Source organism: Phacochoerus africanus, chromosome 1 (genome assembly GCF_016906955.1).
Source record: "Phacochoerus africanus isolate WHEZ1 chromosome 1, ROS_Pafr_v1, whole genome shotgun sequence".
Classification (NCBI taxonomy): domain Eukaryota; kingdom Metazoa; phylum Chordata; class Mammalia; order Artiodactyla; family Suidae; genus Phacochoerus; species Phacochoerus africanus.
This window is the reverse complement of record NC_062544.1, coordinates 28,677,977-28,693,098: the sequence shown is the minus strand read 5'-3', so window position 1 is coordinate 28,693,098 and position 15,122 is coordinate 28,677,977. Positions and strand designations below refer to the sequence as shown.

The window sequence follows — 15,122 nt, the reverse complement described above, 5'->3', positions numbered from 1 at the left end:
AAACACTGCTTTGGGACAGATATCCAGTGTTCTCCTTACTTGCTACGAGTAATAAACCCTTCTCCTGTTCAAAAAAAGAAAAACAAACTACAGCCTTTACTGGTTGACCCCCTCATTATACTCACTAGACATACAGCTCAGAATGCTAACATCGCTGCTGAGCTGGACTCCTACTGTGTTTACATGCTCTGTGTGTGTATACATTCTTGCCTACAGTTTCCCAAATTTACCTCATCATGAGCATCACATAAGGGCCATGTGAAAACGACATATGTGCACAAGACCTGAAGAGGTCTCTTCAGACGTACTGCATCACAGCATCTCCAGGCAGAGATGGAGACTACTAGCAAGCACCCACGGGACTCCTAAAATCAGGGGCGTCTGGAGGATTGCAACTTTAATTTTCCCAGCCTTAGAAGATCAGTATTTCCAACTTCTTACATAGAATACGGAACAGAGGCTCATAAAAATGAGCTGTGCAAGGACCAGAGCAGGACTCTTATTTTTTGCTTTTTAGGGCTGCACCAGCAACATATGGAGGTTCCCAGGCTAGGGGTGGAATTGGAGCCTACGCCACAGCCACAGCATCGCATGATCCTTAACCCACTGAGCAACGCCAGATCCGAGGCGCGCGTCTGCGACCTATACCACAGCTCATGGCAACTCTGGATCCTTGACCCGCTGAGCAAGGCCAGGGATTGAACCTGCAACCTCACGGTTCCTAGTTGGATTTGTTTCCACAACGGGAACTCCCAGAGCAGGACTTCTGAATCAAGGTTCATCTGGCTCCAGAGCCAGGATATCATTCCACCTACTCTTAATGCTGCAAAGTCAGAGCACACACACTGAGTTCTGTGGTTTGTGATCTTACCAATCTTTTTTTTTTGCAATCTACACCACAGCTCACAGCAGTTGCTCAATCTTTAACCTACTGATTGAGGCCGAGACTGAACTCGAGTCCTCATGAATTCTACTTGGGTTCGTTACTGCTGCACCACCATGGGAACTCCTGATCTTACCAATCTTTTGGGAAAAAAATCATTACTTCTTTGAGTGTAAAGTGAATGTCAGAATTGGAAATACAAGTTAACTGAACAATAATTGCGATATTTACACATTCATACTTTCAAAGTGTGCTCAGAAATAGCCCATTTGATCCTGGCATCTTATTTCTGCATTTTCCATGGGACAGGAAGGCCATGCAGATATTACTGTCTTTTTACGACTGAGAAAACCTGGGAGCTCAGACAAGCAGCTGGTTCAAAGGCTTCTGTCTAGTGGCAGAGCTGGGATTGGAGCCTGACAGCTGGTGACAGTGCTTTTCCCGCTAAGAAGCGACCTGAGCCATAACAGTGACACCAGATCCCCAACCCACTGAGCCACCAGGGAACTCCATGTGGGGGAAATTAATTTTAATTAATGTGTCCTATTAATTAACAGGACAAACAAAATCCGTTTGTGTGCCAAGTCTTGCCTATAGGCTGTGAGTTAGCCCCAGGAGAGATGAGGGCATTTCACTCACAAGGAAGTGGCACTGGCAATGAACAGCAAGACTTGGGAGGACAGCCAGGTCAGGAAGTGCAGGCTCTTAGGTACGGGTGGGTCATGAACAAGAGGAAGCTGGCAGGCCCGAGTGTGAGTGCTCACTCTCAGGGGGGCCTCGTGCGTGCCACTTCACATCCTGACCTCCACTCAAGTGGGAAAGGCCTCTGCATTAGGGACCGGAGTCCTGTCCTGTCCACACATCAGCAGGAGGGTCCCAGCGGAAGTGGGGCTATCTTAACCTCATTGCTGCTATTAGGTGGCCCTGTAGATTAAATATACAAGACTGGCAGTGGGGAATTGATAGTATGGAATTTTATCTAAAAACAATAAATACCATTTGGAACAAGAAAACATTTCCAATTTTTATTCATAAAATTATTAAAACAGCAAGAGCAGATTTACAGAGCCACACATCAATAACAAAAACAGGAAGGAAACAAAATGCTGCAGAGACATCTTGAAAAGTTTCAGAAGAACACACACCAGGAAAAAAAAAAAATCTACAGATAAACCGATGTTGCAGAACGGGTATATTCACTCCTGCATTTTCTCAATAAGTTCTTCCTTATATTTGCCTTTCTCTTTTCCAACTTGTCGAGATTTGGCTTTGCGTTCAAGAATTTTTTTCCGATCTTTGTCCAGTTTTAGCCTGGTGATAACTACCTGTTAGGGTGAGAAAACAAACGTATCTTGAGATATGTATATATATTTTAGGGCTGCACCTGCGGCATATGGAAGTTCCTAGGCTCGGGGTCAAACAGGAGCTGCAGCTGCTGGCCTACCTATACAGCAGTTGCAGCAATGCAAGATCCAAGCCTCATCTGCAGCCTACACCATAGCTTGTGGCAATACCAGATCTTTAACCCACTTAAGTGAGGCCAGGGATCCCACCCACATCCTCGTGGAGACTAGTTGGGTTTTTAACTCACTGAGCTACAGTGGAAACTCCTAGGAGACCATTTAGATAGTTTAGTGATATGAAATATCACTTGGGTTCTGAAAAATCATACTTCCAACTTGGATGTTTGTCTGTCTTCCCTTGGATGGCTAAGTGCATTGTTCTGAAAATACTTGCATTCCCTCTGGGTACTGGGCAATACAGAGATCATAACGAGGAGTAAGACCCAACCATTCTGCCCACGGATCTGAAAGTCTGGAGGAGAGAGACGCTACAATTCAACGTATAAAATGAGTTTAAAGGAGGAACAGCACATTCTACTAGATGGGGTAAGGGCCACAGGAAGAGGGGTTCTCTTTTCTCCCTCTGGACACTCCCTCATGGGGAAGTGATGCCTGGAACGTGCTATCACCTCTAGATGGGGCCTTCACCAAGGATGACAAAACTGACAAGCAAAGAATCTAGGGAGTTCCCACTATGGTGCAGTGGATTAAGGATCTGGCATTGCTGCAGCTGTGGCATAGGTCACAGCTGTGGCTCAGATTCAATCCCTGACCAAGGAATTTCCATATGCCACAGGTGTAGCCAAGAAAGAGAAAAGAGAGAGAGGAAAGAAAGAAGGAAGGAAAAAAGAAAGAAGAAAAGAATTTGGATCCTTGATGATATAACTAAGCCAGGGAACCAACCAAGCCTGCCAGACTTGGAAGATTCTGGATGTCCTTATCACGGCTGCCTGTCTGGGACAGTACAGGATATCCAACAACCCCACCAAGAATGCTAGGCTACACGGCCACGATCACTGCTGGGTCTAGGCCATACCTTGCTCGGGTGAATGCCCACGTGGACAGTCGTACCATTAGCCTTCTCCCGCTGCACCCGCTCAATGTAGATGACATATTTCTTTCTGTACACCTGGACTACTTTGCCAATTTGCTGACCTTTGTAATGTCCTCGGACCACCTAAGAGAAAATACAATTGAGAATTCTCCCTGTTTCTAATTCTTAAACATCATGATGAGGAAATTAATTATCTGGAACACACAGGCTAAAAATACAACTTTTCGCACAAAAACAAATTAATCCTGGCAGTCAATATCAACAATTTTCTTGGGTATAAATTTGCTTTGTGTTGGAGTTCCATTGTGGCTCATCAGTTTGACTGGATGTAGTCTCCATGAGGGTGTGGGTTCGATCCTGGCCTAACTCTGTGGGTTAAGGATCTGATGCTGCTGCAAGCTGTGGTGTAGGCTGAAGATGTGGCTCAAATCAGGTATGGCTGTGGCTATAATGTAGGTCTCAGCTGCAGCTCTGATTTGACCCCTAGCCTGGGAACTTTGATATGCCACAGGTGTGGCCTTAAAAACAAACAAACAGGGAGTTCCCATCGTGGTTCAGTGGTTAACGAATCCGATTAGGAACCATGAGGTTGCAGGTTTGCTCCCTGGCCTTGCTCAGTGGGTTAAGGATCCAGCGTTGCCGTGAGCTGTGGTGTAGGTTGCAGACATAATATAAGTAATACTGATCAAGAAAGATAGAGGAGGAGTTCCCGTTGTGGCAAAGAGGAAATGGATCCGACTAGGAACCATGAGGATGCAGGATAGATTCCTGGCCTTGCTCAGTGAGTTAAAGGATCCAGCAAGGCCGTGAGCTGCAGTGTAGTCTCAGACGCAGCTTGGATCCTGCATAGCTCCAATTAGACCCCTAGCCTGGGAATCTCCATATGCCGCAGGTATGGCTCTAAAAAAAGACAAAAGACAAAACAAAAACAAAAACAAAAAAACCAGGAAATACCACATATAAATCTCAATACTCCTAATGTCTACCTAGATTGTTCAGCTTACTTACCAAGGTGATTTTCAGGTTGAAAAGAGAGTAGGCATGCATGCCTCACTGAAAATCTACCGCCGTCTACACGCCTAGAGACTTTCATGTGGAAAAGCTATAAAAAAGCCCTGTTAACTATCATCAAGATTAAAGAAAGATGATAAAATGAGTCAATGGAACACTCATGATAAAGAGAAGTGGACAAACACTAGACACTGAGGAGGGAGACAGGGTAAGACTAAACCAAGCAGACTGGAGCGGTGAGGGAGAAGACGCAAGGGTGACGTCCAGAGTCTGGCCGGGCAACTGGATGGATGAATATGCCTTTCCCAGAGGCGTGGAACGTGGGGAACCAAACAGCTTTTAGGAGAAAATAGTTTTGTTTGGAACATATTCAATTTGAGGCATCTGATGACATTCTAGCGGAGAATTCCAAACACAGCTGAAAGGCCAACTGGGCTCGCAACAAAGACCTGGGAGTTACCCACAGAGATGGCAATTTGAAGCCTGACTTGACTTAGGGAGCTGGTGGTTTGAGAAGAGGGCAGAATGTAGAAATCTGAGAAAAGCCAACATTTTGGAAGAGCTTGCAAAAGGGAAACCAGGGACTATGGGGTTACAGTAGCGAAGAGAAGGACAATGCCATAGAATGGTCGACCACTGTAAGAATAAAGTAACAGATGAGACAAGCTGGTCACTGGGCATCATGGCTATCGTGCTTTCAGTGGAGCTGTGGGATGAAGCCGTTTACGATAAGGTCACGAGTTCACCAGAGGAGAGAAAGTGAAGGTGAAAAAAGACCCAAGGAGCTTAAATCTGAAGGGGATGAGAGAGAGGACATAATATGCTCAAGGGAGAGGAAGTTACGGGACAATACAGTTTATAAAGAGAGGGAAACAGGAATGTGTTTAAATGCTGATGAGAAGGACATGGATGAAGGAAGAGATAAAGGACACTGTAAAAAAGGGGTGATGGATGGAAGGCTCTCAGGACGGGAGAGGAGAGTGGTGGGATGTCACCTACAGTGGCAGAGGGATAACTTTAGACAGAGACAGGGACTTCTCTTTCACTGTGACAGGAGAGAATGACAACAGGAGGGGTGGAACTGCAGGGAAGTCAGAGGGTGTGGAGCCAGGGGTTCTGAAAGTTCCTGGACTATAGGTTTAATTTTCTCTGTGAAGGAGGAGGAATAGTCAGCTGCTCAGAGAAGGAGGTACGTGAGATTCGGAGGATCCCGAGAAAGAAAAGGCAGTTTTAACAAACACAACTGGGACTGTTTTATTCTCCTCATGGATAAATACTTATCTAGTATAGCTTTTGGAGCCAGTGTCTGGATTCCGTGACTCCAACATGAATTTTCTATATTATTTCTTTATTATTTAGCCTGAGTTTCATTTTCTTCACATCTAAAAAGAAAAGCAAACCTGAGTTCCCGTTGTGGCTCGGGGGAAAGTAATCTGACTAGTATCCATGAGGACACAGGTTCTATCCCCTCACTCAGTGGGTTACGGATCCGGCGTTGCCCTGAGCTGTGGTGTAGGTCGCAGATGAGGCTCTGATCTGGTGATGCTGTGGCTGTGGCGTAGGCTGGCGGCCGAAGCTCTGATTCGACCCCTATCCTGGGAACCTCCATATGCTGCGGGTGAGGCCCTAAAAAGATAAAAAAAGAAAAACAATTCCTACCCCATAGGCCTTCAAAAAGTGGCAGCTTGGAGTTCCCGTCGTGGCGCAGTGGTTAACGAATCTGACTAGGAACCATGAGGTTTCAGGTTTGATCCCTGGCCTTGCTCAGTGGGTTAAGGATCTGGCGTTGCCATGAGCTATGGTGTAGATCACAGACTCGGCTTGGATCTGGTGTGGCTGTGGCTGTGGTGTAGGCTGGCAGTTACAGCTCTGATTTGACCCCTAGCCTGGGAAACTCTATATGCCACTAGTGTGGCCCTAAAAAGACAAAAGACAAAAAAAAAGTGGCAGCTTCTTTTTTCCTGCCCTCCTTTTTCTCACCTTCAGAGTCCATCTGGTCAGTCATTTTTCATCTATTCAATAGTGACTGTGCCCCTGCTATGTGTCAGGCTCTGCACTGAGTTCAGGTAGCAAAGAAGAGAAGTTCTCTGGCCTTATGGAGCTTAGTTTGATGCACAGAAGCAGTTAAGAGATAAATAAGCAAAATACAATCACTAACTGGGACAGGGTTCATGGGAAGCTGCTGAGATGGTAAAGATGGTCTGTGTCATATTCAGGTGATGGCTACATGGTTTTACAGCCACCAAAACTCACCTGCGCATTTTACTCTACATAAATTATGCTTCAGTTAAAAAAAAAAAAAAGGATCTCAAATTGTATTTATTGCTATGGAAGAAAAATAAGGGATGCTATGCTAAAATATTGCCTACGTAACTGGGAAGGCTTTTCTGAAGAACAGACATTTAAGATGAGACCTCCAAAATGAGGAGTTAGATGAACAGGAGAAGAACACTCCAGACAGAGGGAGCATTCTGGACAAAGATCCTGAGCAAGAAAGGGTTAAGGTGCAGTGAAGGACCTGAAAAGACCGATGTGTTTGAAGTTTAGAGCATGTGGGGGATCATAAGATGAGAGGAGATGGGAAAATTACATCGGAACTGGACCCTGTCAACGCTCAGCTTTTATCGTCGGCACATCAAGCACTGCTGATAGGTGAAGTAGGATCTGATTTGTAAATAAGGCTACTCTGTAGAGAGTGGACTAGGCTAAGAGGAGAAGCTGGAGATGCTTAGATCTAAAATGGAAATATAACAACTAATCAGATTCAAAACTTAGAGAATCGGTAAGAATCTGTAAGAGAATCACCAAGACTTCAGAGATGAGAAAAGAGGAATTAGAGAAAGCTGTTAACAGTAATTTAAAGGTTCAGGTATGATATTCAAGTGGGGAGACAGAGTGGCAAGTACTGAGGTGTGAAAGCTGGGAGGAGAATCACATTTCACGGGCAGCGATGCAAGTGTCAGGGTCAAGGGTACTCATGCATAAGAAGCTTGAGATATCTGCGAGATATACACACCAAGAAAGAAGTTCGGCAGGAAGATCTAAACATCTGTGGTCAGAAAAGTGGTTTGGACTGAGATCTTAAGGAGGAAGGTGTTAGCACAGGGCAGACAGTTAAAGCTCTAGGAATGGACACTATGGGCAAGACAATCAAGACCAAGTGCAGGCCCTGACGAACTCCAGCAGGTAGGGATCAGACGGAGGAGAAAGAGCTGGCAAAGGAGCCTGAGAAGTTGGAAGTAAACTGTGAGCCTGAAATGTCACAGAAGCTAAAAAAACTATTTCAAGAAGTAAGGTGGTGCCACCTATGCCAAATGCTGCTGAAAAAGTCAAGGACAGTGAGACCAAGATGCAACCCTTGAATTTAGTTATAAAGAAGTTTTCGCTGATCTCAGCCAAAAGCAATTTTTATAAAGAATCCAAATTTTCCAGATCTCCTGTAAAACTGAATCTGACAATGAACCTGCATTCCCCTATAGCAGCAGTGAGCCGAGAATATATGACGCTCTTCCTTAAAAGAGTCCAATTCCTTTAATTTGCCTAACTAGCCCCTACAGGCAGTTGCGATCCCCCCATTCTAGTACATGTCTCATAGGAAGGATCCGGAAGACAAGAGGCACCTCAGACCTCTGAACTGTCCTGTCCACTCCATCCCCATCACACCCTCAGCCTAACTTATCCTCTGCTCCCAATCCTCCTCCACCCTCAGAGTCCTGATGCCTCGGATGATATACCAAATCCGTCACTTCATTCTCTAAAACGACAGTCCTCAATAGAAGGGGTTGGCAGGGGTGGATTTTGCACCTTAGGGACATTTGGCAATATCTGGAAATGTCTCTGCTGGCCATAACTATGAGGGAGTGCTACTGGCACCTAGTGGGGAGAGGCCAAGGATGTGGCTCAACATCCTACAGTGCACAGGAGGGCTCAGCCCAGCAAAGAATTATCCAGCCCAAGAAGTCAATAGTGCTGAGGCTGGGAAACCTTGTTCCAAAATGTGAACTCGGGAGTTCCCATCGTGGCTCATCAGTAACAAACCCGACTGGTATCCATGAAGGCATGGGTTCCATCCCTGGCCTTGCTCAGTGGGTTAAGGATCTAGTGTTTACACAAGCTGCGGTGTAGGCTGCAGATGTGGCTCAGGCCTAGCATTGTCGTGGTGTAGGCCGGCAGCTGCAGCTCTGATTGGAACCCTAGCCTGGGAACTTCGATATGCCCCAGGTGCAGCCCTTAAAAAAAAAAAAAGACCAAATAAATAAATAACATGTGAGCTTGATGGTAACAAGGCCTTGTGGGCCTTGTTCACAGCTCGTTTACTAGGGAACAGTTCCTGGGTGAGTGCTCAGTTAGTATTTCTTCAAGGACTGACTACAGCCTCTGCCTGCTTACTCACCTCTACTTCCCCTTCCCTAGCACACATCCTAACCCCAAGCTCCAGTCAGAGAAGGGGAGGCTTATACTTTCTCATTTGGGCCATACTCTCACAATTTCAGGCCCCGATTTGCTGCTGCTTCTCCATTCTCCCTGCCAAATCCAGCACCACCAAATGCCCAGCTTCCACTAAAGCTTACGGTACCAAAACTTCACTTTTATCACACCATTCTCCCCTGCAAAATCTGGTTCGAAGAGCCACCCTGAGCAATGCCTGGCAAACTAGCAGCCTCTGGACTACATAAAAAAGCAGAGTTTCCTTTGGCTGGCACAATATATTTTTCCGAATTAGAACCGAATTGGAATCCTCTTATTTAGGCTAGATAGGTGTTCTTTGGTGGCTCTGGGCTCCTTCTTTGGTCTAACACATCTCAGGGTCACGTTACTTGCCAGGATCCTGGGAAGATGTGAATCTAAAATTACTACTTTACGTCCAAACACACGCAGGCAACGACGGAGCCCGAGCGCCAAACTGCTGGGTAACTAGAGCCCGGCGGATTCCTACCTGGACCTCGTCGTCCTTGCGGATGGGCATGGAGCGAACGTTGTACTTCTGCCGCAGCTCCTTGGAGAGTGGAGACGACATGATCTTCCTGCGCACGTGGGAGGGGGCATTGAAATGACGTTTGCGGTTTTTGCTGCGGTCCGAAGTCACGAAGGGGTTGAACTTCATGGTGACCGTCTGCAAAGAGAAGCAGGGAGAGAGCAAAGGAACCTTCACTAGGGTCCCAAGGCCTGCACTCCACCCGCGACACCTCTCCCCATCACCGCACAAGAGCTCTAGGGACAGAGCCTCGGAAGGAGAGGAGGGGGGAGAAGAGAGGCGCCTGGACGTTACACGGGTTACGAAGTGCGAGAGGGGCGCGTGCTTCATTAGTGGGGTGTGGGGTGAGGGCGGAACTGGGCCCTTGAGTCTGAGGAAGGAGGGCTCGGGCTGGAGAAGAATGCAAGGCTGCGGATCACGCAGTGAGGTCTAAGGGGGGCGGGCAGCCCCTGACCACGTAGGGCAGGGTCCAAGGAAGCAAAGGGCTTCATAAGAGCAGAAAATGCGAGCCGCTATACCTCTACCTGTTACCGTCAGAGCTCAGACGATGCGCTGCTCAGGGCCGGAAGTGAGGCTTCCTTGCTGCGCAAGCGCAGAAGGAAAGCAAAGCTCCGTTCCGGTCGGAAGGAAAGTGAATAGCACCCCCTGTGGATTGGGGTGGGATCGCAGTGGGATGGGAAAGCTGGGTGGCTTCAGGGGGTCATACTGGGAACCTCGGTGACTTGGCACCATTGGGGCAAGGACCCCCACCCCCGCCTCTTTTCTTTCTTTTTTTAAAAGGCCTCACCTGCGGCATATGGAAGTTCCCTGGCCAGGGATTGTATCCAAGCTGCACATGCAATCTACCCTTTGGGTGGCCTGGAATCCTTTAACCCACTGCAAGAGCCAGGGATCAAACCTGCACCTCTGCAGTTGGATTCTTAACCCACTCTGCCACAGCGAAAACAACAAGGAGAACTTTTGCAGGGCCTGCAATAGAGTCCTCATTGATTTTTTTTTTGTCTTTTTGTCTTTTTGTTGTTGTTGTTGCTGTTGCTATTTCTTGGGCCGCTCCCGAGGCATATGGAGGTTCCCAGGCTAGGGGTTGAATCGGAGCTGTAGCCACCGGCCTACGCCAGAGCCACAGCAACGCGGGATCCGAGCCGCGTCTGCAACTTACACCACAGCTCACGGCAACGCCGGATCGTTAACCCACTGAGCAAGGGCAGGGACCGAACCCGCCACCTCATGGTTCCTAGTCGGATTCGTTAACCACTGCGCCACGACGGGAACTCCTGATGTTCTTTTAATACATGCATTATCTATAGTCTCTCTCCTTCCCCAAACTCTTCGTCTAGCCATATCGATTTACCATTATGATGCTCTAGATGCAACTGGCTGAAGTACTTTTTATTTCTTTATTTTATTTTTTGGCTTTTTAGGGCCGCCGCATATGTCAGTTCCCAGGCTAGGGGTCTCATCGGAGTTACAGCTGCCAGGCCTACACCACAGCCACGAATCCGAGCCACGTCTTCGACCTACAACACCACAGCTCACCGTAACGCCAGATCCTTAACCCGCTGAGCGGGGCCGGGGACCAAACCCACAACCTCGTGGTTCCTAGTCAGATTCACTTCCGCTGAACCATGAGGGGAATTCCTGAATTGCTTCTTCTAAATCACTGAGAAACGTCTTCAAAATGCAGATTATCGTACAAAACCAGACAGTGTTGGGTCAGGGTCACGGACCCTGAATTTAAAGCAAGCACTGCTCCTCACCAAAGATTTTTGAGGCGCACCAATATTTGAGGGTCATTGCGAAACAATCACTTGGATTTGCAAAAACTACCCCCCCCCCCCCAGTTTTTAAGCCCATTTATAAGAGCCAGGGCTGTAGAGTGAGACTTGGACCCAAGTGCTTCTTCATGTTGCCTGTCCTTGGGGAACTGACTCCACGTTTCTGAACCCGTTTCCTTATCTGTGAAACAGGGATAATCTTAGTGGCTGTCTCATAGAGTTGATATGAGAACCAAGTGAATTACACCGTTTAATGTGTTTAGAACACTGGCACACAGCGCTCAATTACAGCCAGCAATTATTCCTCCTGAGAGCAGAGGCCTCTGTATGGGGCTTGCTCCATGTCAGCAAGGAGCAGACCTCACCAGACTTCACCAGAGTCAGACTTTTGCCTTTAACTCCCAATGACGCCAACTGTAAGCTTTCCTTGTTTAGTGTAAACACGTGCGATGCGTCATGCAAACTGAAGCTCGGGTTGTACTCTCTCTTTTTTAACTCCCTGAAAGTCTGTAAGAGCCGGCTAGTGCCCCCGGTGCTCCGCGGCCCAGCGCGCCTTTGGGTTGGTCGTCACTGCCCCACCCACTCTGTCCTGCGGTCCCTGTCCCCGCCTGGCCTCGCCCTGCGGAAGACAACACAGAGCACCGGAGACCTCTGAGGGCTGAGATTCCCTGTGCGCGGCCCTTGAAAGCGAAAGGTCTCCAGTCCAGGCTCCGCTGTGCAGGAGGCTCAGTGATTGATTCATTCATTGAAGGAATTGATTCATTCATTCCGTTTATATCTATTTAGCACCTACTTTGCGCCAGATGCCAGATAAAAGGATTTGTGGTGCTCAGTTAACAGATGGGCATCCTGAAATTCAGAGGAGGGGATGCCTTGCCAGACTCAGGCGGGTCCCCTGTTCTCTCCCAGTTTGAGTGTTCCCTGACATATGGTGATGAAATTGTGAAAGACCAGCATTTACTCCTACTCATGATCGACAAGGGCATCTGGCTTGATCTCTGGACTTGCTGCTTTTAGGCTTCCTTCCAGACCCTCTGAAGTCAGTGTTGGAGACCTCTGACCTTCAGACTGGGGCGGGGGTGGGAGATGGCTACACCTGGGCTGTCTGCAGGAGACTGGGCAGCAGTTAGGAAATATGTGACTGTATTAAATTAACATGAACACCTTAAACTTCCACAATGTTATAGGTCAATTTTATCTCAGTAAAGCTGGGGCAGGGGTGGAAAGGAAGTCACTTCCCATGGGCGAGGCAGGAGCAAATGCTGTTTTACCTGAGTGCACATAAACAGTCAAGAGATTTTTTGTCTGAGCATCCCTTACAGTGCTCAGCAGACACAAGCCCCTTGATAAAATGTGTTCATTCATGCATGCATTCATTCATTCACTATCTCACTGGCTCCTTCTATGTTCATTCATCACTCCTCTATCACCCTCATTCATGAAGTCATTCAACTAATCATTTACTCACACATTCATCCGTTTGCTCCTTAATTTATCCTCCATTTATTTGGTACCTACATGGAGCCACAGGTACAGAGAGATCAAAGAGATCTGGGGTGGCGTGAAATCCGGTCCCTGCTCCCCAGGAGTGCAGAGCCTTGCTGGTGAAGGCAACCACGTGAGGGCAGACAACCAGGGTGGGGAGGTGTTTCTTCAGCCCCACCCCTCGTGGCTCCGTAAATGTCAGACAGGTACAGTGACATCACCAGAGAAGATGACAAGAGCCTGGAGTTCTGTCATTCTTTTTTTTTTTTTGTCTTTTTGCTATTTCTTTGGGCGGCTTCCACGGCATATGGAGGTTCCCAGGCTAGGGGTCGAATCAGAACTGTAGCCACCGGCCTACGCCAGAGCCACAGCAACGCGGGATCCGAGTCGCGTCTGCAACCTACACCACAGCTCACGGCAACGCCGGATCGTTAACCCACTGAGCAACCTGCAACCTCATGGTTCCTAGTCGGATTCGTTAACCACTGCGCCATGACGGGAACTCCGAGTTCTGTCATTCTAATGAGGACTTTGGGGCGTTGGCTACCATCCCACCTCATGCTCATCTGGGAAACATGCCCAGGGGCTGTGCCCAGCCCCAGGAGCTGGCACAGATAATGTTGGGCACTATTTTGATGTCTCTGAGTTAGAGGGTGATGTGAGGGAGTATGAGAGCCCTCGATTCAGAACGCCTGGGTTTGAATCTCCACCGTTTCCTGGCTTTGGAGCTTGGGATGAGATTTTTAGCCTCTTGGTCACTCACTTTCCTCATCTGCAAAATGGGAATAATGAGAGTATTTACCTCATCGGTTTAGTGTCAGGGGTCCGTGACCCCTCAGCACAATGTCTGGCACAAAGTCAGCACTTAACAAATGGTAGAAAATATTACTTATTAAATGAGTGAATAATATTGATTAGTTGTATGAGGCTGAGCATATACTGCCAGACATTGTGCTAACAGCTTTACAAACGGTACCTTATCTAATCTGGTAAATGACCCTTGGAATTGTCCCACTTGCAGGTGAGAAAACAGGTTCCGAAAGAGGGGAGCAGAAGCTGAATGTGATCCATCATTAGATACTCACTACAGCTGTCTTAATCTTGCAGCCAAAAAGATAATGAGGAGATACACTGTTATGAACGTAGAAAGGTGTCTGTTGCATGAGAAAAAAAGTAAACTATGGAATAATATTAACAGTATGTTTCCATTTTGTTTATGGAAGAATATCACTAAACTATTAACTGATGATCCCTGCTCAGGGGGATTATGAATGACCTTAATTTTCCTTTTTTTTTCCTTTTTGCTCTTTTTTCCTCCAGTGGGGCTATGAGCATGTGTTATTTGTATAATTAAAATCATGTTGTGTTTTCAATTTTTGTTTAAGAAGTTCCCCAATGGGGAGTTCCTGTTGTGGCTCAGCAGGTTCAGAACCTGACATATTGTTTGTGAGGATGTGGGTTTGATCCCTGGCCTCACTCAGTGGGTTAAGGATCCCACATTGCTGTGGCCGTGGTGTAGGCTCCAGCTCTGATTCAAGCCTAGCCTGGGAACTTTCATATGCCACTGGTGCGGCCATAAAAAGAAAAAAAAAAGAAAAACAAACAAACAAACAAATAATGTCCCTAATGTTCAACTCAGCTTTCCTTTAGAGGCTGTTTAAAAGGATGGAGTTCCAGTATTGGCTCAGTGGTAATCAATCCGGCTAGTATCCATGAGGATGCAGGTTCGATCCCTGGCCTTGCTCAGTGGGTTAAGGATCTGGCATTGCCATGAGCTGTGATGTAGGTCACAGACGTGGCTCAGATCCTGTGTTGCTGTGGCTGTGGTGTACGCCGGCAGATGTAGCTCTGACTCAACCCTTAACCTGGGAACTTCCATATGCTGTGGGTGCGGCCCTAAAAAGCCAACAACGACAAAAAATTAAAATTAAAAACTTAAAGGAAGAAAACAAAGTAAAATACCCTCACTACTTTCAATCCCCACACCATGCCCCACAGGGGATGGTAAGTTTATACTTTTGACACAGAGGAGGTGATTGTGGGGCATATGGCAGAGCCATACGAGGCTGCATAACCTTGGAGTCAGGTTGACATGGGTTTGAATGCCATCTTCACCACTTGCTAGCTGTGTGACTAAACTGCTAAATCTCTTGTTTTCTCCTTCCTAAAAAGGAGGTAACAGCCACCTTGTAGGATGGCTGTGAGGATTAAGAGAGACAAGGCCTGAACAATCACTCCTTGCCTGGCACGTGGAGAATGCCCAACCTTCAATAGCTATTACTACAAGAGTTGAGATAAAAATAACTCATTTTGGTCAGAATAAAGTGCATGACCTCATCACCACACAACTGGCAAAAGACAACTGCTGCGGGGGTGGGGGGGGGGTCGGAGGATCTTGGGTGAATGTTCCCCACAGGCCCCCTCATATTCCTAGACTATGGGCATCTATCTGCTGCGGCAGCTAAGGAACCAGCTTCTTTATTTCTTTTCTATTCTATTCTATTCGACTTGACTCTATTCTATTTTGCTTTTTAGGGCCACACCCGTGACATATGGAGGTTCCCAGGCTAGGGGTCAAATTGGAGCTGTAGCTGCC

At 47.2% G+C, this 15,122-nt stretch overlaps 1 protein-coding gene across 2 annotated transcripts; it reads right to left on the bottom strand.

Annotated features, from left to right (window-relative positions):
- Nucleotides 1–1,894: 1,894 nt before the first annotated feature.
- Nucleotides 1,895–9,876, bottom strand: RPL26L1 (ribosomal protein L26 like 1). 2 transcript variants are annotated; one of them, XM_047789530.1, is made up of 4 exons: nt 9,791–9,876; nt 9,228–9,404; nt 3,263–3,403; nt 1,895–2,208 (listed from the first exon to the last, which is right to left on the bottom strand). In XM_047789530.1, exons 2-4 carry the CDS (start codon nt 9,393–9,395, stop codon nt 2,080–2,082), a joined length of 438 nt encoding a protein of 145 aa, XP_047645486.1. In that variant the 5' UTR covers nt 9,396–9,404; nt 9,791–9,876; the 3' UTR covers nt 1,895–2,079. The 2 variants fall into 2 exon arrangements, with proteins under 2 accessions (XP_047645486.1, XP_047645572.1); XM_047789616.1 differs by having other exon boundaries at nt 9,785–9,870.
- Nucleotides 9,877–15,122: the final 5,246 nt, after the last annotated feature.